The sequence below is a fragment of the Rattus norvegicus genome, chromosome 1 (assembly GCF_021556685.1).
Source record: "Rattus norvegicus strain SHRSP/BbbUtx chromosome 1, alternate assembly SHRSP_T2T, whole genome shotgun sequence".
In the NCBI taxonomy this organism is placed as follows: Eukaryota; Metazoa; Chordata; class Mammalia; order Rodentia; family Muridae; genus Rattus; species Rattus norvegicus.
The window spans coordinates 166,341,755-166,360,868 of NC_141534.1; the positions used below are offsets into that span (position 1 = coordinate 166,341,755).

A 19,114-nucleotide genomic window follows, 5' to 3' on the forward strand; every position below is an offset into this window, starting at 1 on the left:
GTCCCATCCTGCTCTGATGGCGCATGTCCCTCCTCTCTCCCCTCCCCCTCTCTGCTGCACTCTGGCATCTCACAGCTATCACTTGATCAGGTAATTCTGGTGTGCTCCCCTCCTGCTCCTCTCTCCCCTCTGGCCACTCCCTTTCCAGGTCTGTCTGAAAAGCTGCTGTGCACCGAGCCCTAAGCCTGGGTCACCCTTGCCCGGTTCTGCCTGAAGCGCAGGCCCTCCTTCCCGTCCCCCTCCGCCTTCCTTTCCACTCCTTCTTTTTCTTTCTTTCTTTTTTTTTCCTTTGAGACAAAGTCTCACCTTGTAGCCCAGGCTGTCCTCCCACCTCTGATCCTCCTGCCTCAGCCTCCTGAGTGCCAGGATTTCTTCTTCCTGTCTGGCTATGTGTGCTGTACTTTTCGGTCCCTACTGCAGTGTCTACAGGTGTAGACCAGGGTTTTCTTGGTGGGTGTTGACCCAGTTTCCCTCCACCTCAGTGTATCCCCTGGGGAGAGGGCTCCCCAAGTCCAGCACTCAGGGGGCCCTTTGCCACCAGCGCAAAGCCCAGATTTCTGTTTCTCTCCTGCTCCATTGGCTCCTGTCTCTTGGGCCTCCCTTCCCAGAGGCTGTTTCTTTGTGTCTCTCCTACAGCCAGTCCTTTTTGCTATCTACATCCAAACCCTCGCTCCTTTCTCCTTTCCTTTCCCCTGGGGAGACTGATCCCACCCTCAACCCCCGGTGGCTTTCCTGACCCTGATGTACCTGGCTGTAGAGACCCTGGACTGATACTTTCCCCCAGTGGGTTCTAACATGAATTCTTAGATGAGACCTTAGTATTAGGGATGGTCAGGTATCTTAAGACCTGCTGGGTCAGGCAGCTTTGTTGACCAGCTTCTAGGTCTGAGCCTAAGAGAACCTAGACCTTGACTACAGGACTGAACTCTGGGCAGGAAGTTGAGCTCATGCATCCTTTTTCCATTTGCAGAGTCCACAGGGGCTGCCTGTGTGGTACCGAGCCCATCAGACCCAGACCCAGCAGAGGAGGGTCAGGAATAGCCAGAGAGAGGAGAGGGGCCATGGAGATAAATCAGGAGACAGATACTTTCTCTGTGGGCCTCATCCTTTCATTCATTGATTCAACAAGCACTTGCCTAACCTCACGACATGCCCGGCATTGGGGCTGGTGCTGAGGGCTGGCCAAGGAGCCAGAGGAACAAGCACTGCCCTCAAGAATTGGCCAAGCACTGGCCCAACCAAGGCACAGTGCCTTCCCCTCCAGCCTCCTGCTTCCCCCACTGTCTGCCTGTCCTACTACCCTGTCTGTCCATTTCTGCTGTGTCAGCCCATCTATAACCTCACAATGAGTTTTATATGGAGTCTTAGTTGCCTCCAGTCACAGCAGGGATCCATCTCTGGGGAATCAGGGGTGCTTATTTCTAAGCAGATAACTACAAACCACGTTCCTCTAACATCTTTGTCTGTGGACCTGTGAGGACCAGTCCTAACAACCTCACCATCACTGACTTCTTCGGCCCCTTCTGGTTTAGCTCAGCCTGTTGTGTTAGTTGGTTTATAGGAGGTCATCAGAGTCATATCTGCTAAGCTCTTTCCTCCCAAGACTGTCCCATTCAAAGAGAGCCAGGGAATAACATATAAAACTGCCTTTCGGGGTTGGGGATTTAGCTCAGTGGTAGAGCGCTTGCCTAGCAACCGCAAGGCCCTGGGTTCGGTCCACAGCTCCGAAAAAAAGAAAAAAAGAAAAAAACCACCTGCCTTTCAGGGCCAGGGTGGCTGGTGAAGGAGGGGGAAGAGAGGCAGGAGAGCCAAGGCTAGAATCAGTAGACTACCCATCTCTGGGCCTCAGTTTCCCCATTTGTATCATGAGTCTCTCAGGCCACATCAGGAGAGGCTCTGGAAACGGGCAGGGTCTCTGCTCCTGGGAGGCTGAGGAGGACCTAATGCCCACTGGGCCGTCTCTGCAGGTGGCGCCTGGGTGGTATACGGAGTTACAACCCAGAGCAGATCATGCTGAGTGCCGCCGTACGCCGGACCAGCCGGGATGTCAGCATCATGAAAGAGAAACTCATCTTCTCAGGTGACAGCCTGCGTGGGCCCCGGATTAAGTAGCACACATGTAACATACAAGGACAGGTGGATGTATCCTCTCTCGAGGTTCACACCCACGCACACACGAGTGTCCACATCACACAACTCCAGATCCTGGGGCGCAGCATTAGCCCTTGGTTGGTGAGCGAACGTGACAAGCTGGAGTGTGGGGTAACCCTACACAGATCTTTTAAACCCTGTTTAAAAGCCCAACGCCTTTCCTTGGTTCACACATGACTTCCACAAGTGACAACTGTGCTCTTTTCAGTGACATTACCAGTCTATGAAGGTAGCTGTAAAGATGTGTACAAAACTGGGTGTCACTGCAGCTCCTCGAGGGAGAACAGAGTCAGAAAGTGTGCTCAGAGCTCCCTGGGGCGGCAAGGAAGGTTTGGGGTGGTGATGTAGCTGGGGTGTGAAGGATGGCTGGAGGTGCCTGAGTAACAGCTTGGTCAGGCACAAGAGTGCTCCTGTGGAAACGGGTGTGCCCCAAGGCTGCGCTGCTTGTCTGGAACCACCTTCCAGAACCTTGGCTCTGCCTAGTCAGCTCCCAGAACTAGGACACAGGTGTCCTTGAGGGGCTCTGCTCAGGCCCCTGCCCTTGCAGACTGTGAGAGGGCTGGATGAACCAGCCTGGGTTGAAATAGGAGGTCCCAGCCTAGCCTGGGGAATTGAGGAGGTGTCTAGTAGGCTGACGTACCAGGGACGCGGAGGCTTGAGGCAGATTTTAGGAAAAGAGCTGATGCTGGGGGGAGAAGACACTCAACAGAGAGAAGCCAGCATGTGCAAATGCCTGGGGGTTGGGGGGAAGTAAACACCAGGTAACAGGCACCTGAGGGTGCATTAGTTTTCTGTGACAGGAGTTCCAGAGGGCAGAGGACTAAGGACCTAGGAGGGACCAAAGAGGCCCCTGAACGGCAGGCTCAGTGCCCACGGATTCAATGCTAACTGGAACCAGTAGTTACATCTGTCTCTGAATGCCTTCCTTCCCCTCTGCCTGTCTCCCTGTCCTCAGAGCCAGTCTTCCTCACTCACTTTCTGTCTCCTCTGGTCCAACAGAGATCAGTGATGGTGTGGAAGTCTCTGATGAGCTCTCCGTATGTTCAGACAGCAGTTACGACACCTATGCCAACAGCACAGTCACCCCCATGGGCCCTCAAAGTGCTGGCAGCCGTGCCAAGACCTTCACAGAGCAGGGTGGGCATTAGCTGAAGATCTGTCTACCCAACTTGTACCCAAGGTAGAATCTAGAAGAGAGGAAGGACTGACGACAGAAACGGCACCTCGAGTGCCTGGGAGCTGGCACCCACTTGTGTGCTCCCAGCTCTTTTGTCTGTTCCAGCCTCTCTTGCATGAGTGGTGGGGACCAGGGGAGCCCTCTCCACTGAGGCTGGACCAGGACTCCAGCCTCTCAGATGCCCCTGCAGGCCTGGGGCTTTTCATCCAGGAAATGAGGGCCTGCTCTCCACTCAGTCATCCTTGGCCTCCCAGCCTGGAAGGTTTGGTGAGTCACTGGGCTGTGCCATGTGCCCCATGCAAGTGGAGGACGTGGATGTCCCCCTGTGCCCACACCTATTTATCTGTCTGTGCTGTAAGATGACTAACTGTTCTCACCCCTGCCTGGGGGCTCTACTCTTGGCACCTATCTCAAAGCACAAGGAAGTTCATCTCAGGAGAAACCAGTGGCTGCTGTGGAGACATGTTCCTCCCAACTAGCTTCCCTCCACCACAGGCCTCTCTGTCCCTGAGAAGCAGCTAAAGATGACCAGAATCACACACTCAGGGCTGTTCTGCCTCACACCCAGGTGTCCAGCAGGGGCAGAAGAAGCCTTGAGGACCAGGTGAACGACAGACTGATATGACCTCAGGTTCCCACAGCAGTGGCCACAGGGCAATGGGCCACCTGGGCAAAGCGCTCTGGGCTCAGTCAAGCATGGGCCTCTGGCCAAAGTTGCCTATAGTAGAAGGAACCTAAGGGCAAAAACAATTAAATCTGCCATCGAGATGTGTGTTGTCTCTGAATTGTCAGTGGCAGTTTGGGGAACCAGCAAGCAGGGGTTGGGGTCAGGTGTTGGCCCTGGGTTTTGAGGATGAGCCATTTCACAGATAAAAGTAAAAACGACTGGATGTCTGAGTCCTACCCTTGATCCGCCATGATTCTGGGACCTCAGCAGCCCTTGGATTGTAAAACCAATGAACACCCTTGCATTATGGGAGGCAGGATGCCAATGTGACCATCCAAAGTCACATAGGCAAAGCCAGGGCTACTCTTTTTAAGAAGCCCACATCCACACTCTTAACTCTCATGCTTAAAAATGTCTTTTAGGGTGTGGGGTGGTGGCACGTGATTTTATTTTAAATTACCTTTTTGAATTTTAAGAAGTATGTATTTGTATTTGTGGGTATGCATACTCATGAGGAGCACCCTCAGAGTGTAGAAGAGTGTGTTGATCTCCTGGAGCTGGAGGTACAAGCAGTGGTGAGCCACTTGATAGAGGTGTTAGGAACCGAACTCGGGTCCTCTAGAACAGCAGCCAAGGTCCTTAACCACTGAGCCTTCCCTCAGCCCCCAAAGTGTCTTTCTAGAAAAATAAACTCCAGTGGGATGGGGAGATGGCTCAGCAGTTAAGAACCACAGTTCAGTACCCAATGCCAGAACTCTCACAGCTGCCTGCAACTGGCCTTCATTGCACACACGTGGTATGGACACAGTACAGGCCAAACACTCTACATAAAATAATTTGAGTCAGGGACTCTCTGTATAGCCCAAGCTGTCCTGGAATTCATTATGTAGACCAGACTAGCCTTGAACAGAGATCTGCCTTCCTCTGATTCCCTAGTTCTGGGGTTAAAGGTGTGTTCCATCATTCCTGGCTCTTAATAAAAAGCGAAACAACAAAACAAAAGAAAAAAAAAACCCTTCAATTCTACTGAGAGGGAGGGGAGAGAGGGGAGGACCTCACATCCAGCCTGCATGCACCTCTTGAAACCATCTAGGAACGGCAAAGCAGAGTGAAGGCTACAGAGCCTGGGTTGGGGGTCCTTTGTGGTGACATGGAGGACAAGTCCTGAGTGCCGGGACGCCTCTTCCCCTTGGTGAGATTTGTCTGTGGGTCTGGCTGAGGCAGGCTCAGACCCTTGCTTAGCATGAGAGAGGGAACCCGGGCTGGAAGTCAAACACAGCCCAGGGAACACAGGTGTCCGTGTCCCCTCTCACCTTTCAGTGTTCCCAGCTCTGCCTTCTGCCCTCTGTGGGCAGGGTCAGCAGTGGAAAACAGGGAAAGCCTTTAACTCTTGAGGCTTTGCCCAAATCTGCATGGTCTTGAGTGCATCCTGAAGGAAAGAAGGCGGAACCCCTGCCCCAGCCTACACTAGTTAATGCCACTGAAGAGACAGTGTACTGTCTCACCTCCAAATGTGGATGTTCTAGAGTGAATTCTTGATATATGAAAGACTTGAGGTCACTTTCTTGGGAGGAAGGAAACGAACCCCTTCTAAATTCAGACCTTCAGTGGTCCCCCATTAGCCTCTCTACACGGCCCCTTCAGAGTATGGGGAGATTTGCCCACCATTTCTCTCACTACTGAACATCTAACAAGATCTTCTGTGGAAGAGATCATCCCTGCTTGACCCTGGACACTGGGTGCACAGTCCTACTCATATGATTTCACGGCTACTGTCCAGCCTGTGGAAAGCCATTCAGAAAAGATAACACATTTTTGTGGAATCCTCTCCCTGTCCAGTCAACTCCCCTGGGCCAACTGGATAGGGTGTTCAAGGCTCCTGGCCATGCTGGTGCACCTGAGAACACCTTGCAATCTTCGGGAACGTGGATAAAGAAGGGTGCAGAATCACCCATTCAGAATCACCAGCTGCACCCCATCATCATCGGAACGTGATTCTGCAATCCTCTCCTGCCCAATGATGGTCAGGCCACCTCCCTGTCACCGAAAATGAATGGCAGTTCTATCTCCATTTTCCAGTGGGCCTTCAGCCCATACTGCACCCTGGCTTCTCTTCCCACACTTAGGGGTTACTGAAAACTCTGCTCTGCTAAAGCCCCCGATAGATCCCCTTGACTATAGAGGACACCTCACTGCCCAGAAAAGAGTCTCTTTTACCTTCTGGACACCCCTGTGCCTCACTCCTTCCTCTCTAGTGCCTTTCCTGTTCAGATGACCCCCTATCTCCTGCAAGCCCTCTGTGAACCCTCAGCTCCTTCCCAAGTATAAAGGTCTCCAAGCACTCTCATCCTTTTACATTTTTTTAATTAAATGTTCGTGTGTATGTTTGTGTGTATGTCACAGAACAGATGGGCAACTCATCAGAGTTAGTTCTTCCAGGGCAGGAGCTCAAGGCAGGAACTGAAGCAGAGACCATGGAGGAACACCTTAACTGGTTTGCCTCCCTCTGGCTCACTCACACACCTCTTCCCCCCTCCCCACCCCGGAGCTGAGGACCGAACCCAGGACCTTGAGCTTGCTAGGCAAGCGCTCTACCACTGAGCTAAATCCCCAACCCCACTCACACGCCTCTTATGAAGCCCAGGACCATCTGTCTAGTATGACACTGCCCATGAATCTTCTTACATCAATTATCAACACACACACACACACACACACACACACACACACACACACACACACACACAAAACAAAAATGGCCACAAGCCAGAAGCCAGTCACAAAGCAATCCTTCAGTTGAGGCTCCATCTTCCCAGGTGACCCTGGGTCTGTATCAGGTTAATAACTGGAACTACCTATGACAGCCACACACCCCTACCCCGGGTTGACCTTAAGCTATGGGATTTGGCAGCAAGCGCCTTTCCGTGCTAAGCCATCTCCTTGGCCCCGATGACACCCTTTCATGGCTATATTGAAAGGTTCTTTCCCTCCCCCAGTATAAGGGCAGTTTACCATTTCCCGGAACGGTGTCCTGGTTACTTTTCTACTGTGATAAACACCACGACCAAGAGCAACTTTGGGGAAGAAAGGGCTTATTCCACCTTACAGCTCTCAGGTCACTGGGGGAAGTCAGGACAGAGGTCATGACAGGACCAGGAGATAGTAGCTGAAGCAGAGACGGTGGAAGAACAATGCTGACTGGCTTGCTCCTCATGGCTTGCTCAGTTTGATTACTTATACAACTCAGGACCACCTGCCCTTCTCCCAACCCCTGTGGGATGGGACTTCCCACATCATTCACCAATTTAGGAAAATGTACCACAGGCCAATTATGTGGGGATATTTTCTCGGTTGAGTGTCTCTCTTCCCAAGTGATTTTTGCTTGTGTCAAGTTGACATAAACTAGTCAGCACGAGCAGGGTCGGTAGACAGACCTCAGCCAGGATTCGGAATACATGATTTATTAGTTAGACTTTTACTACTGGAACAAAGTACCAGAGCAAAACAATGTAATAAGAAGTAAGATTTATTTTTCAATACTTGGTAACTTAACTGTTGCTTCTAGGAAGAATACCATGGTGGCAGGGAGCATGTGGCAGAAAAAATGGCATACTCTGTGGTGGGCAGGAGACGGAGATCAAGAAAATATGGGGCCAATCAACTAGACCCCGACTTCTACTCTCTGCCACTTCACAATAATACCATCAAATTATTAATCCGTTAATGGATAAACCCATTAGGAAGGTGCTTAATCAATTCTCCAAAGCACCACCAGCCTAGGGACCAAAGTCCCAACTTGTAGAGGTTTAAAGATTAAAAAAAAATTCTTTTAGAATCAGGGGTTCACTGTGTAGCACTGGCTATCCCAGAATTCACTATGTAGACCAGGCTGTCCCAGAACTTGCAGAGATCCACCTGCTTCTGTCTCCTGCTCATTGGGCACCTGTGTGCTACAAGCATGTGCGTGAGTGAGTTCTCTCCTTCGACCATGTGGATCTCAGATCTCCTCAGGCATAGAAGCAGGTGTTTTTATCTCTGAGCCATCTCAAAGCCTTTCTGGGGACACTCTATACCAAACCATAATACCTCCCATCTTCCATCAGCCTCCCTGGGCCTGGCAATATCAGGCTCTAACACACAGAGGCAACCCCACACAAACAGTAGACTCACCATTACCCCCCTGCTCATGACACTGTCCTGACACAAGAGGACAGGCTCTCTTGGAAGCCATCCCCCCGCCCCCACCGGTTGCTGTGTTCCTGTTAACAAGCCCTGTAGTCCTTCCCAGAGGCAGCAACATGCCAACCTCCAAATGTCGTCCAGCTCCAGAAGGTCAGGTAGACTCAGAGCTGTCCCATCATTCTCTTTTCCATCCAACTCAATCTGCTCAGTGCCAAAATGATGTCCTTCCACTGTGTCCTTTCCGTGAGGCCCACACTACTCCACTCCGACCCCACAACGCACACAGCACAGATGATCCTGGTCACATCTGCATGAGTATCTGTCCACACAGGCACCTTATACTCATCACACACACACACACACACACACACACACACACACACACACACACACACACACGGCTCCTGGCATGTAAATGACCAGTCACAGATACAATGACAGGCATGCTGTGAGGCAGGAACATGTATGAGCTGATCACAAAGAAGCAGGAGAGAAAACTGAATCCACAGCAGTGGCAGCCACATTCTTGGTTACATCCGAAGTCACGTAGTCACATGTCCACAGAGCCTAGGCATCCCAGGACTATAGTTACTGTGTTCCACATAGTCACACACATATAAGTTCTAGAAACACCTACACACTGACAACCACCCCATCTACCCGAGGCAGACACCCCATACACAGACCATACAAACCCTCGCCAGTCACCCCCAGTCCTCAAAACACCCTAGCCCACCACAACACGCAGTCAATTTCATGCTTATCCACACTCCTCCCTTCCAAGACTGGCCCAAGAGTGAAACAAAAGCCCAGTGCCCATCTCCTCCGGCTCCCTCTCCTCCCCTCCCCCCTGGCGTCCAGACAGACCCTTTGTCCTCCCACAGCTGAGCCCAAGTGGGAGTCTAGGCAAGCGAGAATAAAATCAGCTCAGGCTGCTAGGCTAGCGGGCAAAGCCAGCAAGTAAGCGGTGGGCACAGGCAGGAGAGGTCTCCTGTCTCCGCCAGAGCAGCAGTTCCCAGTCCCAGGAAGAGGGTGTGGACAGGTAAGAGCCAAGTACCTTAGGGTTTGGCAAAAGGGCTGTCTTGCTCTGGGGAGCATCCACCCGAAGTGTGAGCCTATGCTATCAATGTGTATGTGGGGGTGGAGGTGTGTGCGTGTGTCGGGAGGAGGTGCAGGATAGTGGCTCACTGGGACAGCTTCACAGGCTGAATCTCAGTCCGTGACTTTGTGAGATGGGAAAATGCTGACGGAATCCCTGACTTCCCATGTGTCCTTGGGCTCCCAGACTATAGGACTCCATGGTGGAAACTGAGTCTCCACTACTGTGTGTCCACAGTTCCCTCAGCCTGGGACAGAAAAGGTGGCAATAGAATGAGTAAGTATCCGCACAGTTGCTAGGAGGTGAACTTAAGGATCACACTAGCAGGCAGATTCCTTATGCTGAGACCTACCTTCTTGGGGCTCAGCCTAGAGAGTAGCTGTGTCCTGTGCTAGCTAAGGACAGCCCTGCTGCACTCTGATGGCCTGTCTCGTTCCCCTCTGTAGATCCCTGTGTTCCCTGAGGACACACCTCCCCCCTGGTGAGAGCTAGAGAGGAGAGACTTAATAGCCCAGTGCATGGTGGGTTGGGACTGGTAACCTTTATATGGGCAACAATCATTGTCCACCGGGAGCTAATTTCTTGTGTCTCTGAGGCAGGGGATGCACTGCATAGTCCTGCATAAGCTATGAAAGGCAGGCTGATCTGTAGATGGGACAATGTAGGGAAAGGAATGAGGCAGAGACAGAGATGAGTCTTGGAGTTAAGTTCCCACAGAAAGGAGAACGCCGCCAATCTTCAGAACATGCCAAGTATTGGCTCTGTGTTCTTAAGGAAGGACCAAATGCTAACCAGGGTGAATGGCCTGCAATCTCATTGACCCTCACAGCAAACATCTGAGGGGCAGGCTCCCTCCAGACTGCCTCCTCACAACAAACTCCTCTGAGGGTCAACTTACCCACACCCCATGCAGTAAAAAGGTAAGCAAATGACTGGGACATACTACAAACCCAGCACTTTTACATGCCCCATCTAATAGTTACAGTTCTGTGGCTAGGTATTATGATTGTTTCAGAAATGGAGCCAGTGACTTGCCCTGGTGAGATCACTCCAGACTAAAGGAGGATTATAGCCCACGTGGTCCCTAGAGCCTGGATCTTTCCACTGGAAACTAGAAACATGTCTCACTCTCTTGCTTTTACACAGCTAATTCTGCCCATCTCATGAATCTCTTTCCTAGCTCTGTTCCAACTGTGTTTACTATTCTTTCTGAGCTCCCTCCAATTCTCCTGAGTTCTCTCAAAGGACCTCTGCCCAAGCTCTGAGCTCCAGAAAGGCAGAGATTATGACTGTTCAGGACACACACACACCAATTTTAATAAACACCAGTTTAGGGCTGGAGAGGTGGCTCAGTGGTTAGGAGCACTGACTGGTCTTCCAGAGGTCCTGAGTTCAAATCCCAGCAACCACATGGTGGCTCACAACCATCTGTAATGAGATCTGATACCCTCTTCTGGTGTGTCTGAAGACAGCTACAGTGTACTTACATATAAATAAGTAAATAAATAAATATTTAATAAACACCAGTTTAAGTAACACATGCACTTGACCTTGAGTAAGTATTGAGCTCCTGGTATACTACTGTGCTGTCTAAATAGAACAGAGTTTGGTCAAGGGGAAGTACCTACAGGAGATCTAAAGGTAACACTTAAGTGAGAGGAAAACACACACACACACACACACACACACACACACACACACACACACACACACACACACACACGTGTCTAGGGTACCCTGAATCCCTTACTCAGAGACTACAGCTCGTGCAAAGAAACCATCTCTCTACGGACATTTTGCCCAGGTTCCAGCCAACTTCCTGAAGTTCCCCATTCAGAATTTGGGAGTAGTCTTCCTGTCGGTGGTAGCCGTGTAGCCGTGTGACACTACTCAATCCTAGTTGGCACCCCTAAACACTGCATAGTCTAGATTTGTATAAATCATTCCACCCCCTCACTTTAACTCTCCTCAAATTATCTTGAGTCTGCCATCTGTTTCCTGCAGAGCCTGGCAGGAAAAAGCTTACCAAACCTGAACAGAAAAAGGCAATATGGCTTCAATTGGAGAGGAAGACTGGACACAGAAGGCAGGGCTGGCTCATGGCCATCAGGAGTCTAGATGGGGTGGTGGGGTTGGTAGGTGCATGGTGAGTGCACCGGAAGTGAATGGTGAATGAACTAGTTAGGGAAAGCCTAAATGTTCGGGATGTCCACCAGCAGGCCCATCTTCGATGCTGTCTGTGTTCTCTCCCGGCAGGATGAGGGAGTCCCCGGGGCGCGAGGAGTCGGAGGCGGGCATGGAGGCCCCGTGTGCCGCGTCCTGCCACGCGCAGCGCATCCTGCAGACGCTCAACGCGTACCGCCGGAGCGGCACCCTCACCGACGTGGTGTTGCGCGCCGGAGGCCGCGACTTCCCGTGCCATCGCGCGGCGCTCAGCGCGGCCAGCGCCCACTTCCGCGGCCTGTTCGCGGCCGGCCTGCCAGAGCGCACGGCGGCCGTGGTCCCGGTAGGGCCGGAGACGCCGGGGACGGCAGCAGCACTGGCTGTGGTGCTCGACTACGTGTACGGCGCGGGCGTGCGGCTGCGCGCTGAGGACGAGGCGGCCGCCGTGCTTGCGCTGGCCGAGCGGCTGGGCGTGGCCGGGCTGCGCGAGGCGTGCGCGCGCTTCCTCGAGGGCCGCCTGCGCGCCGCTAACAGCCTGTCCCTTCGCCGGGTCGCCGCCGCCTTCTCCCTCGCCTCCCTGGCCGAGCGCTGCGGCCGCGTGCTGCGCCAGGCCTTCGTGGAGGTGACGCGCCATGCCGACTTCTTGGAGCTCGCGCCCGACGAGGTGGCGGCGCTGCTGGCCGACCCCGCGCTGCGCGTGGCGCGCGAGGAGGCGGTGTTCGAGGCGGCCATGCGCTGGGTGCGCCACGACGCGCCGGCCCGCCGCGGGCAGCTTCGTCGCCTCCTGGAGCACGTGCGCCTGCCGCTGCTGGCGCCCGCCTACTTCCTGGAGAAGGTGGAGGCGGATGAGCTGCTGCAGGCCTGCGGCGACTGCCGCCCACTGCTGCTTGAGGCCCGTGCCTGCTTCATCCTGGGCCCCGAGGCAGGCGCGCTGCGGGCCCGGCCGCGGAGGTATGGCCTCCTGATTGCTTGCATTGCGCCCCAGCGAGGCCTCGTGTCTTCCCAGCACTGGTTCCTTCACTACCCATCTTGAAATGTCACCGCTTCATAAGACCCGGCGCCTGTGAAGGAGGAATGCATTCCATTCCATGCCCCATCTGCCAGTCTCACAAACAGGTCCTGTAGGGATCTGTTCTCTGGGGACCCACAGGCTAGTAAGACAACTGAACATACAAAGTCATATGAACACCCACTCCACCCGTGCGATGCCAGACCCAGAAACTATAGTCTACAATGGCCCTTCATACCCAAAGGACTGAAGATAGGGACTGTGCTGTCTCTAATGCTGAGTATGAGGTCGGACACACAAGATGGGTTAGGAAAGCACTAGCCAGAGAGTTTGGATAACCTAATGGGGCCAGGAGCCCAAAGGGTCAGTGGTGGAGAGCTTTGGCGAAAGCCTGCTTTATCTTGCTCATTGCAATTCCCTATTAGGAGGTGGCTAGGGAAAGGATACAGTACATTAGCCGTTGGGGACAGAGAATTCATATTCAAAACTAAGCATGACTTTGAGAGGCCATAATCCATAAGCCTCAGTTTTCTCCTCTGTAAAAGGGACAATAATCCTAACAACCGTCTGAAGGAAAGGAAAAGCCCTCCCCCATAACTTAGAGGCAAGCAGAGTGGGGTAAGATTTAGTGACTATTTAGTAACCAGAGTCAGGATGGAAGTGGTGAGCTCCAGTGGCAGCTGCCGCAGTGGGCAGAAAGGCAGCAGCATCGTCTGCTGTGATCAAAACGGCATAAAGGAACTGGGCTTGGTACAGGAGGCCTGTAAATCCAGTGCTGAGTAAGCAGAAACAGGATAGGGAATTCAAGAACAGAGGCTACAGGAAGAAAAAAAAAAAAAAACATAGCCATGTGCTAGGGATATAGCTTAGAGGCAAAGCGCACTAGCACTCTGGTTCAGTACCCCAGCACCGTTTGGGAGGCGCGGTGGGGGGACGCATGAGAGCAGCATTGTAGGTGTGGATCTAGTGGTATTGGGTTTATCCCCACCCCAGGTTCATGGACTTAGCTGAAGTGATCGTGGTCATTGGCGGGTGTGACCGAAAGGGGCTCCTGAAACTGCCTTTTGCGGATGCTTACCACCCAGAAAGTCAGCGCTGGACCCCACTGCCTAGCCTGCCTGGCTATATGCGCTCAGAATTTGCCTCCTGTGCACTTCGAAATGACATTTACGTTTCTGGTGAGTGTACATGTGAGATAGCAGCCTCTACTTTCCCACCCACCTCCTCATTTGTCCCTCCAATGAGGAGATGAGGGCTGGTTAGTGGCTAAAACTGTGTGGCCCAGCAAAGCTTAGTCACGATGGGAGTGTTGATGCTAAGGCCAGAGGCCTTAGTCTTTGCTCTGACAAAAGGTCACCTGGTATTCAGTGGACCATTCTTTCCCTATATGGAGACAGTATAATAATCCAAGACCTCAGAGAGATTAGGATGGGAATGAGTAAAGCTTTAGGAAAGAAAGATGGCTGGGCCCCCTTCCACTCCATAACTGTGCAGACATTCTGCTTTCCTTGGCCCAGCACACATCCACAATGGCTGTCTTGGCGACACTGCTTCTTTGCTTCCCTGAACACAAGATGTATCACAGCCAGGCACCTGATGAACATTACCTCCCCCTCCCTGGATCTCAGGACTGTCCTTTTGGATTCAGGAGTGTTTATGGTTCTTTGGGGGCATTGGGTGTTAGTAAGAGGGCAAGGGAAGGACAGCTGCTGCTTTCTCCATAGGAGGTCACATCAACAGCCGTGATGTCTGGATGTTTAACTCCCATCTGAACACCTGGATCAAGGTTGCCTCAATGCACAAGGGCAGGTGGAGGCACAAGATGGTGGCCCTGCAGGGACAGGTAGGCACATGCTGTGGCTGCTGCTCTAGGATCCAAGGCAGAGAGGGTCTGGGGTAGGAGGGATCGGAGGACCCCAAAGGGTAAAGACTTGCTTAGGATCCCATAATAGGGTTAACAGTCATCACTGCAGATGGGCTTAGTGGCTCACACCTATAATCTCAGTACTTGGGAGGCTGAGGCAAGAAGGTTATGAGTTTTAGGCCAGTCAGGGCTACAGAGCAAGACCCTGCCTCGACATCACCACCCCTACCAGATAAATAACCAGCACTGAGGAATACAGTGTCAAAAGGTTTAGTTAAGCGTAGGTACCAAACAGACAAGGTTTTGAATCTTGACTCTCCCACAAAATAAACATCATTGTAAATATCATTATCTTTGTAAATATCATTCTGCATTCAAAAACAGGAAGTGATCGATGGTGAACCCTTAGTAACCACTCGGGTTGTCACTAAGCATCATTTGCAGCTGAAATCCTCTTCCTTCAGACGCCAGCCTCCTGTCACCTGCATTGAACTGGGAAGGGCTCCTGAACTAGGGAGAGAGGAAGTAGCCAGGCAGTAGCTGTGCTGGGACGCCCCTGGTGGGCTCACAGACTGAAGCAGTGGGGGTGTTGGAGTCGTCTGTAGCCCTGAACGAGGGGCCCTGGCCTTTGTCCTCGCCCTCAGCTCTTTGCAGTGGGTGGCTTCGATGGCCTGAGACGCCTGCGCAGCGTGGAGCGCTATGACCCGTTCTCCAACACCTGGGCGGCCACAGCGCCCCTGCCGGAGGCCGTGAGCTCTGCAGCCGTGGCGCCCTGCGCTGGCCAGCTCTACGTGATTGGAGGCGCCGGGCAGGACGGTGTCAATACTGACAAGGTGGGCTCAGGCTTTGTAGTTAGGGGACAGGAGAGGCTGCAGGAAACAACGTAGCCTACTGTGTGCAGGCTAGATCTGGTGTGAGCCAGACTATTTTCTAAATCCTGTCAGCACTCGAGGAATTTTCACCTCAGCCAAGCACATACCTTTAATCCTGTCACTGGGGAGGCAGAAGCAGGTGAATGTGAGTTTGAGGCCAGCCTTGCCTACAGAGCAAATTTCAGGGCAGCCACCACACAGAGAAACCCTGTCTCAAAAAAAACCGGGAGAGGAAGGGGCACTCCTTAGGTTACTCAGCGAGTCAGCAGAACACCTGGATTCTTTCAATCAGTACCATACATATGGGTTTCATAGATTTTAAAAATGAAAAGATCAGGGCTGAAGGGGTGGCTCAGCGGTTAAGAGTGCTGGCTGCTCTTGCAAAAGACGAGAGCACTCGTGTCAAGTGGCTCACAACTGCCTCTCACTCTAGCTCCAGGTTCTTCTGGCCTCAGCAGTCACCCTTAGACACACAGAAACAAACAAACAAACAAAAAAAAAACCAATATTTTTAAATATTAGGAAGAGGTAGACCTAGTTAAAAAGCTTTTCCTCTATTAGAAAGATGATGATCTATTAAAAGCTGGGGCGGTAGAAGGTAGGAAGCTCTGGGTTTGATCCTCAGCACTGTATAAGCCGATCGTAGCAGGATAAAAATTAGGGTGCTGTGCCAAGAAGCAGGAAGTTCGGGTGAGGCTCCTTCACCACTGTCTTCCCTCCTGCAGGTGCAGTGCTTTGACCCCAAGGAGGACCAGTGGAGTCTGCGGTCACCGGCACCTTTCTTGCAGCGGTGTCTTGAGGCTGTCTCCCTGGGAGACACCATTTATGTGGTGGGAGGCCTCATGAGCAAAATTTTCACCTATGACCCTGGCTCGGATGTCTGGAGAGAGGCAGCTGACCTGCCCAGCCCTGTGGTAAGTGGGGCTCCCTGGCAAGCTCCTGCACTGGCCCAGTCACTCCCAGGGCTCTGGAGCTCCCAGGTTTGAAGTCCTGTGTGCCTCCACTGTAAATGGTTTCACTTAGTCCCCTTGGTTGTCTTCCCAGTGACAAACACCTGTCATTCAGATGAGAATGGCCTTAAAGAGGTTGGCCCAGGGCCATCAATTGAGTTGTAGTAAGACAGTTCGTAGAATTCAAATGCTGCAACTGAGTAGGGGGGTTAGTCTGTCCCAAAGGTATCAATTAGCAAAGAGTGGGCAAGGGCCTTGCTAAGTGACTTCAGTGACTCCCACAGCCCCTGCACCCACCTGTTGCCCCAGGACTCCAAAGAAACTATGTACTAGGTGATTGGTGGTTCCTGTCAGTTTGGGCCCTGGATGATTCAAAGCTGATGTTTCCAGTTTCCCTGAAGACTGTAGGATGGTGATACTGTTCCCGTGTATTCAGTCTTCCAGGGATGGGTATGATCTCCAAGCATAGCTTTAGCTTTTTGACTAAGACCAAATACAGGGTATGCCATATTCACCAGAGGGCAGTTACTCTCCGAACTGCGCAGATGAGACTTAAGCAGTCGACTTGTCTCCCTGCCGTCCAGATTGCCTGGTCAGTGTGTAGGGCAAGGCTCAGCCACATAGCAGAAGTCCCTGGTGCATCCCAGTTAACTGTCTGTCTGTTACTCAGGAGAGCTGTGGCGTGACAGTGTGTGATGGGAAGGTCCACATCCTTGGTGGGCGCGACGAACATGGAGAAAGCACCAATAGTGTCTTCACCTTTGACCCTGGCAGTGGGCAGGTGGAGGCCCAGCCGTCCCTGCAGCGCTGCACCAGCTCTCATGGCTGTGTCACCATCGTCCAGAGCCTGAGCAGGTGACTCAGACTGGGACAGCCTCAGCCAGGAGGCATGGCACTTGGCCCCCCTGCTGGAACCTCCATGTGAACAGCCCTTTAACTTATTTCCCCTCTTATAGAAATAAAACCTTTTTCAAAAGTTGTGATCCAGCTCATGCCTGCTTTGCCCAGAGAAGGATCCCCAGCTTTCTCTCCCTGCTTTTGCAGCTTGCCAGGACTCCTGGGCCACTCAAGCAGCCATACTCACCTTAGACCACTATATGAATATATGAACAGTTCTAGACATTGGAGAGGCCAAGAGCAAGGTGCCATCAGATTCTGTCTGGAAAAGGCTCTGCTTTAGAAATAGAATTTTCCTTTATTCTCACTTGGCAGAAGACATTTCCTTCAACCTCCCAAAAGGACTTAAGGACCATAAGGTGACTTATTCATCTCCCCAAGGGTCCCATTTCTATGTGTGTGCACATGTGCTATGAAGTACATACAGAGGTCAGAGGACAACTTTGTGGAGTCAGTTTTCTCCTTCCACCTTTACGTAAGCTCTGGGGATTAGGCTAGCATGGCAAACACTCCAGCTGAGCCATGTCACCAGCCCCCATTTCAGTGCTGACACTGGATATTAGGTCCTAACATTGATTTTGGAGGAACACTTATATTCAACCTTTAGCACACCTATTACCCCGTTTACTTTTGTTACTGTAGATAATAAAACTTGTGTCATGGTACCTGTGTGGAGGTCAGAGAACAAATTGTGGTAATTAGTTCTTTCCTAACATGTGGGATCCAGGGACTGAACCCAAATCACTTGGATTAGCAGCAAGAGCCTTTAGCCACTGAGCCACCCCTCCAGGCTCAGCAGTTTCAGGTTAGAAAGCACCACAGCCACAGGCCGGGATGTACCTGGATTGGCTAGATCCCCAGCATCAACGTGAGGCACAACTCTGATGCCACAATACACTCCACATGGCCCTGGCCTCCAGAATAGAGACTGCTGGATGGGAGAAAGGGGAAACACACTGGAAACGCTGAGGCTGCAGTCCTCCTGGGTGATGGCCAGCCCCAGCTGCAGACACTCATTTGCACTCAGATTGCCTTTTGAAGAGCCTGTTTGTTTTCCAATCTCTCCCATCCTCAGTGCCCGAGGGTCGTGTCTGCAGGGTCTCTCCAGCTGGGGTTGCCCTGTCACAGCCAGGCACAAAGGCTATGGTCCCAGCTGAGCTCCCAATAGCATGGATTAGGGAACTGTGACCATCTGGACACAGCTGATAATGACAGCAGACTAGTGGTGGGATGGGGAGTGGGGGAACGAATCCTGCCTGTTCCCAACCCAAGAGGACACAGGACAAAGCACTGGCACCTATCACATGTCTACCCAGAAACAATAGGAGCCCATCCAGGGTGTAAGCTCTTCTAAAGGATGTGGATGTCTCCCCTGGATAGACACCTCCTGAGGACCAAGCAGTCACCCCGTTTCCCACTCACTCTGTGATACGATTCTGTGCATGCTGTGTCTGCCTGGACACAGGCAAGTGAGATAAGAACATGCAAGACTGGGACAGCCTAGGATATGAACAATGGGGCCATCACAGCACCCTGCCTCTTCCTTGCTTCATTTCTCAGGATTGCATATCCTTCATTAACCTGGAAACATCGGGTGGGATTCACAATCTCTTTTTACCCACTGTAGCAGGAAAACTGACAGGAAATCTCACTCATCTGTCAGATCAAATGAATGTAGGGGACAGAGCAGCACTTCAGCCCCATGCTAGCCAAACGAATCACACTGGCAAGGTCTTCAGTAGGTAAGAACAATTTAAGACAAAGAAAACCCAGGATGGCTTAGTGGGTAAAGATGTACTGCCACCTGACAACCTGAGACCCTTGTCCTCTGCAAAGTGGTGACTGGAGGGAATTAAGCTTCTGGCACTATTTTTACTAGAGACCGAAGCCAGGACCTCAAGGATGCCAAAGTGGCATCCTTTATCACTGAGGTGCAGAATTCATAAAGCTACAGTAATTGTAACTGATGTTTACAAACTTGTTTCAATTGTAGAACAAAGTCTTTGACAAAGTTAGGAGCTACCAATGTTTTCCACAACTAATGATAAGAGTTCCAAAGCAGAGCAGGCAGCTAGAAGTCTGG

At 52.0% G+C, this 19,114-nt stretch overlaps 2 protein-coding genes across 9 annotated transcripts in view; both read left to right on the plus strand.

The window, feature by feature from the left end:
• Nucleotides 1–4,991, plus strand: part of Gdpd5 (glycerophosphodiester phosphodiesterase domain containing 5) — an 81,854-nt gene extending 76,863 nt beyond the window's left edge. For 3 of the 6 annotated variants that reach the window (XM_087582263.1, XM_087582256.1, XM_087582270.1), the window contains 3 exons: nt 76–90; nt 1,968–2,080; nt 3,151–4,096. In XM_087582263.1, coding sequence (XP_087438389.1) covers nt 76–90; nt 1,968–2,080; nt 3,151–3,299 — 277 coding nt within the window. In that variant the 3' untranslated portion in view covers nt 3,300–4,096. 6 annotated transcript variants of the gene reach the window in all.
• A 3,658-nt stretch (nt 4,992–8,649) lies between these two features.
• On the plus strand, nt 8,650–17,114 carry Klhl35 (kelch-like family member 35). Of its 3 annotated transcripts, none has more exons than XM_087558699.1 (7): nt 8,650–9,219; nt 11,533–12,390; nt 13,442–13,626; nt 14,173–14,291; nt 14,957–15,145; nt 15,910–16,098; nt 16,805–17,114. In XM_087558699.1, exons 2-7 carry the CDS (start codon nt 11,534–11,536, stop codon nt 16,991–16,993), a joined length of 1,728 nt encoding a protein of 575 aa, XP_087414825.1. In that variant the 5' UTR covers nt 8,650–9,219; nt 11,533; the 3' UTR covers nt 16,994–17,114. The 3 variants fall into 3 exon arrangements, with proteins under 3 accessions (XP_087414825.1, XP_087414814.1, NP_001433890.1); XM_087558688.1 differs by lacking the exon at nt 8,650–9,219 and adding an exon at nt 11,292–11,422; NM_001446961.1 differs by lacking the exon at nt 8,650–9,219 and having other exon boundaries at nt 16,805–17,110.
• The last annotated feature ends 2,000 nt before the right edge of the window (nt 17,115–19,114 follow it).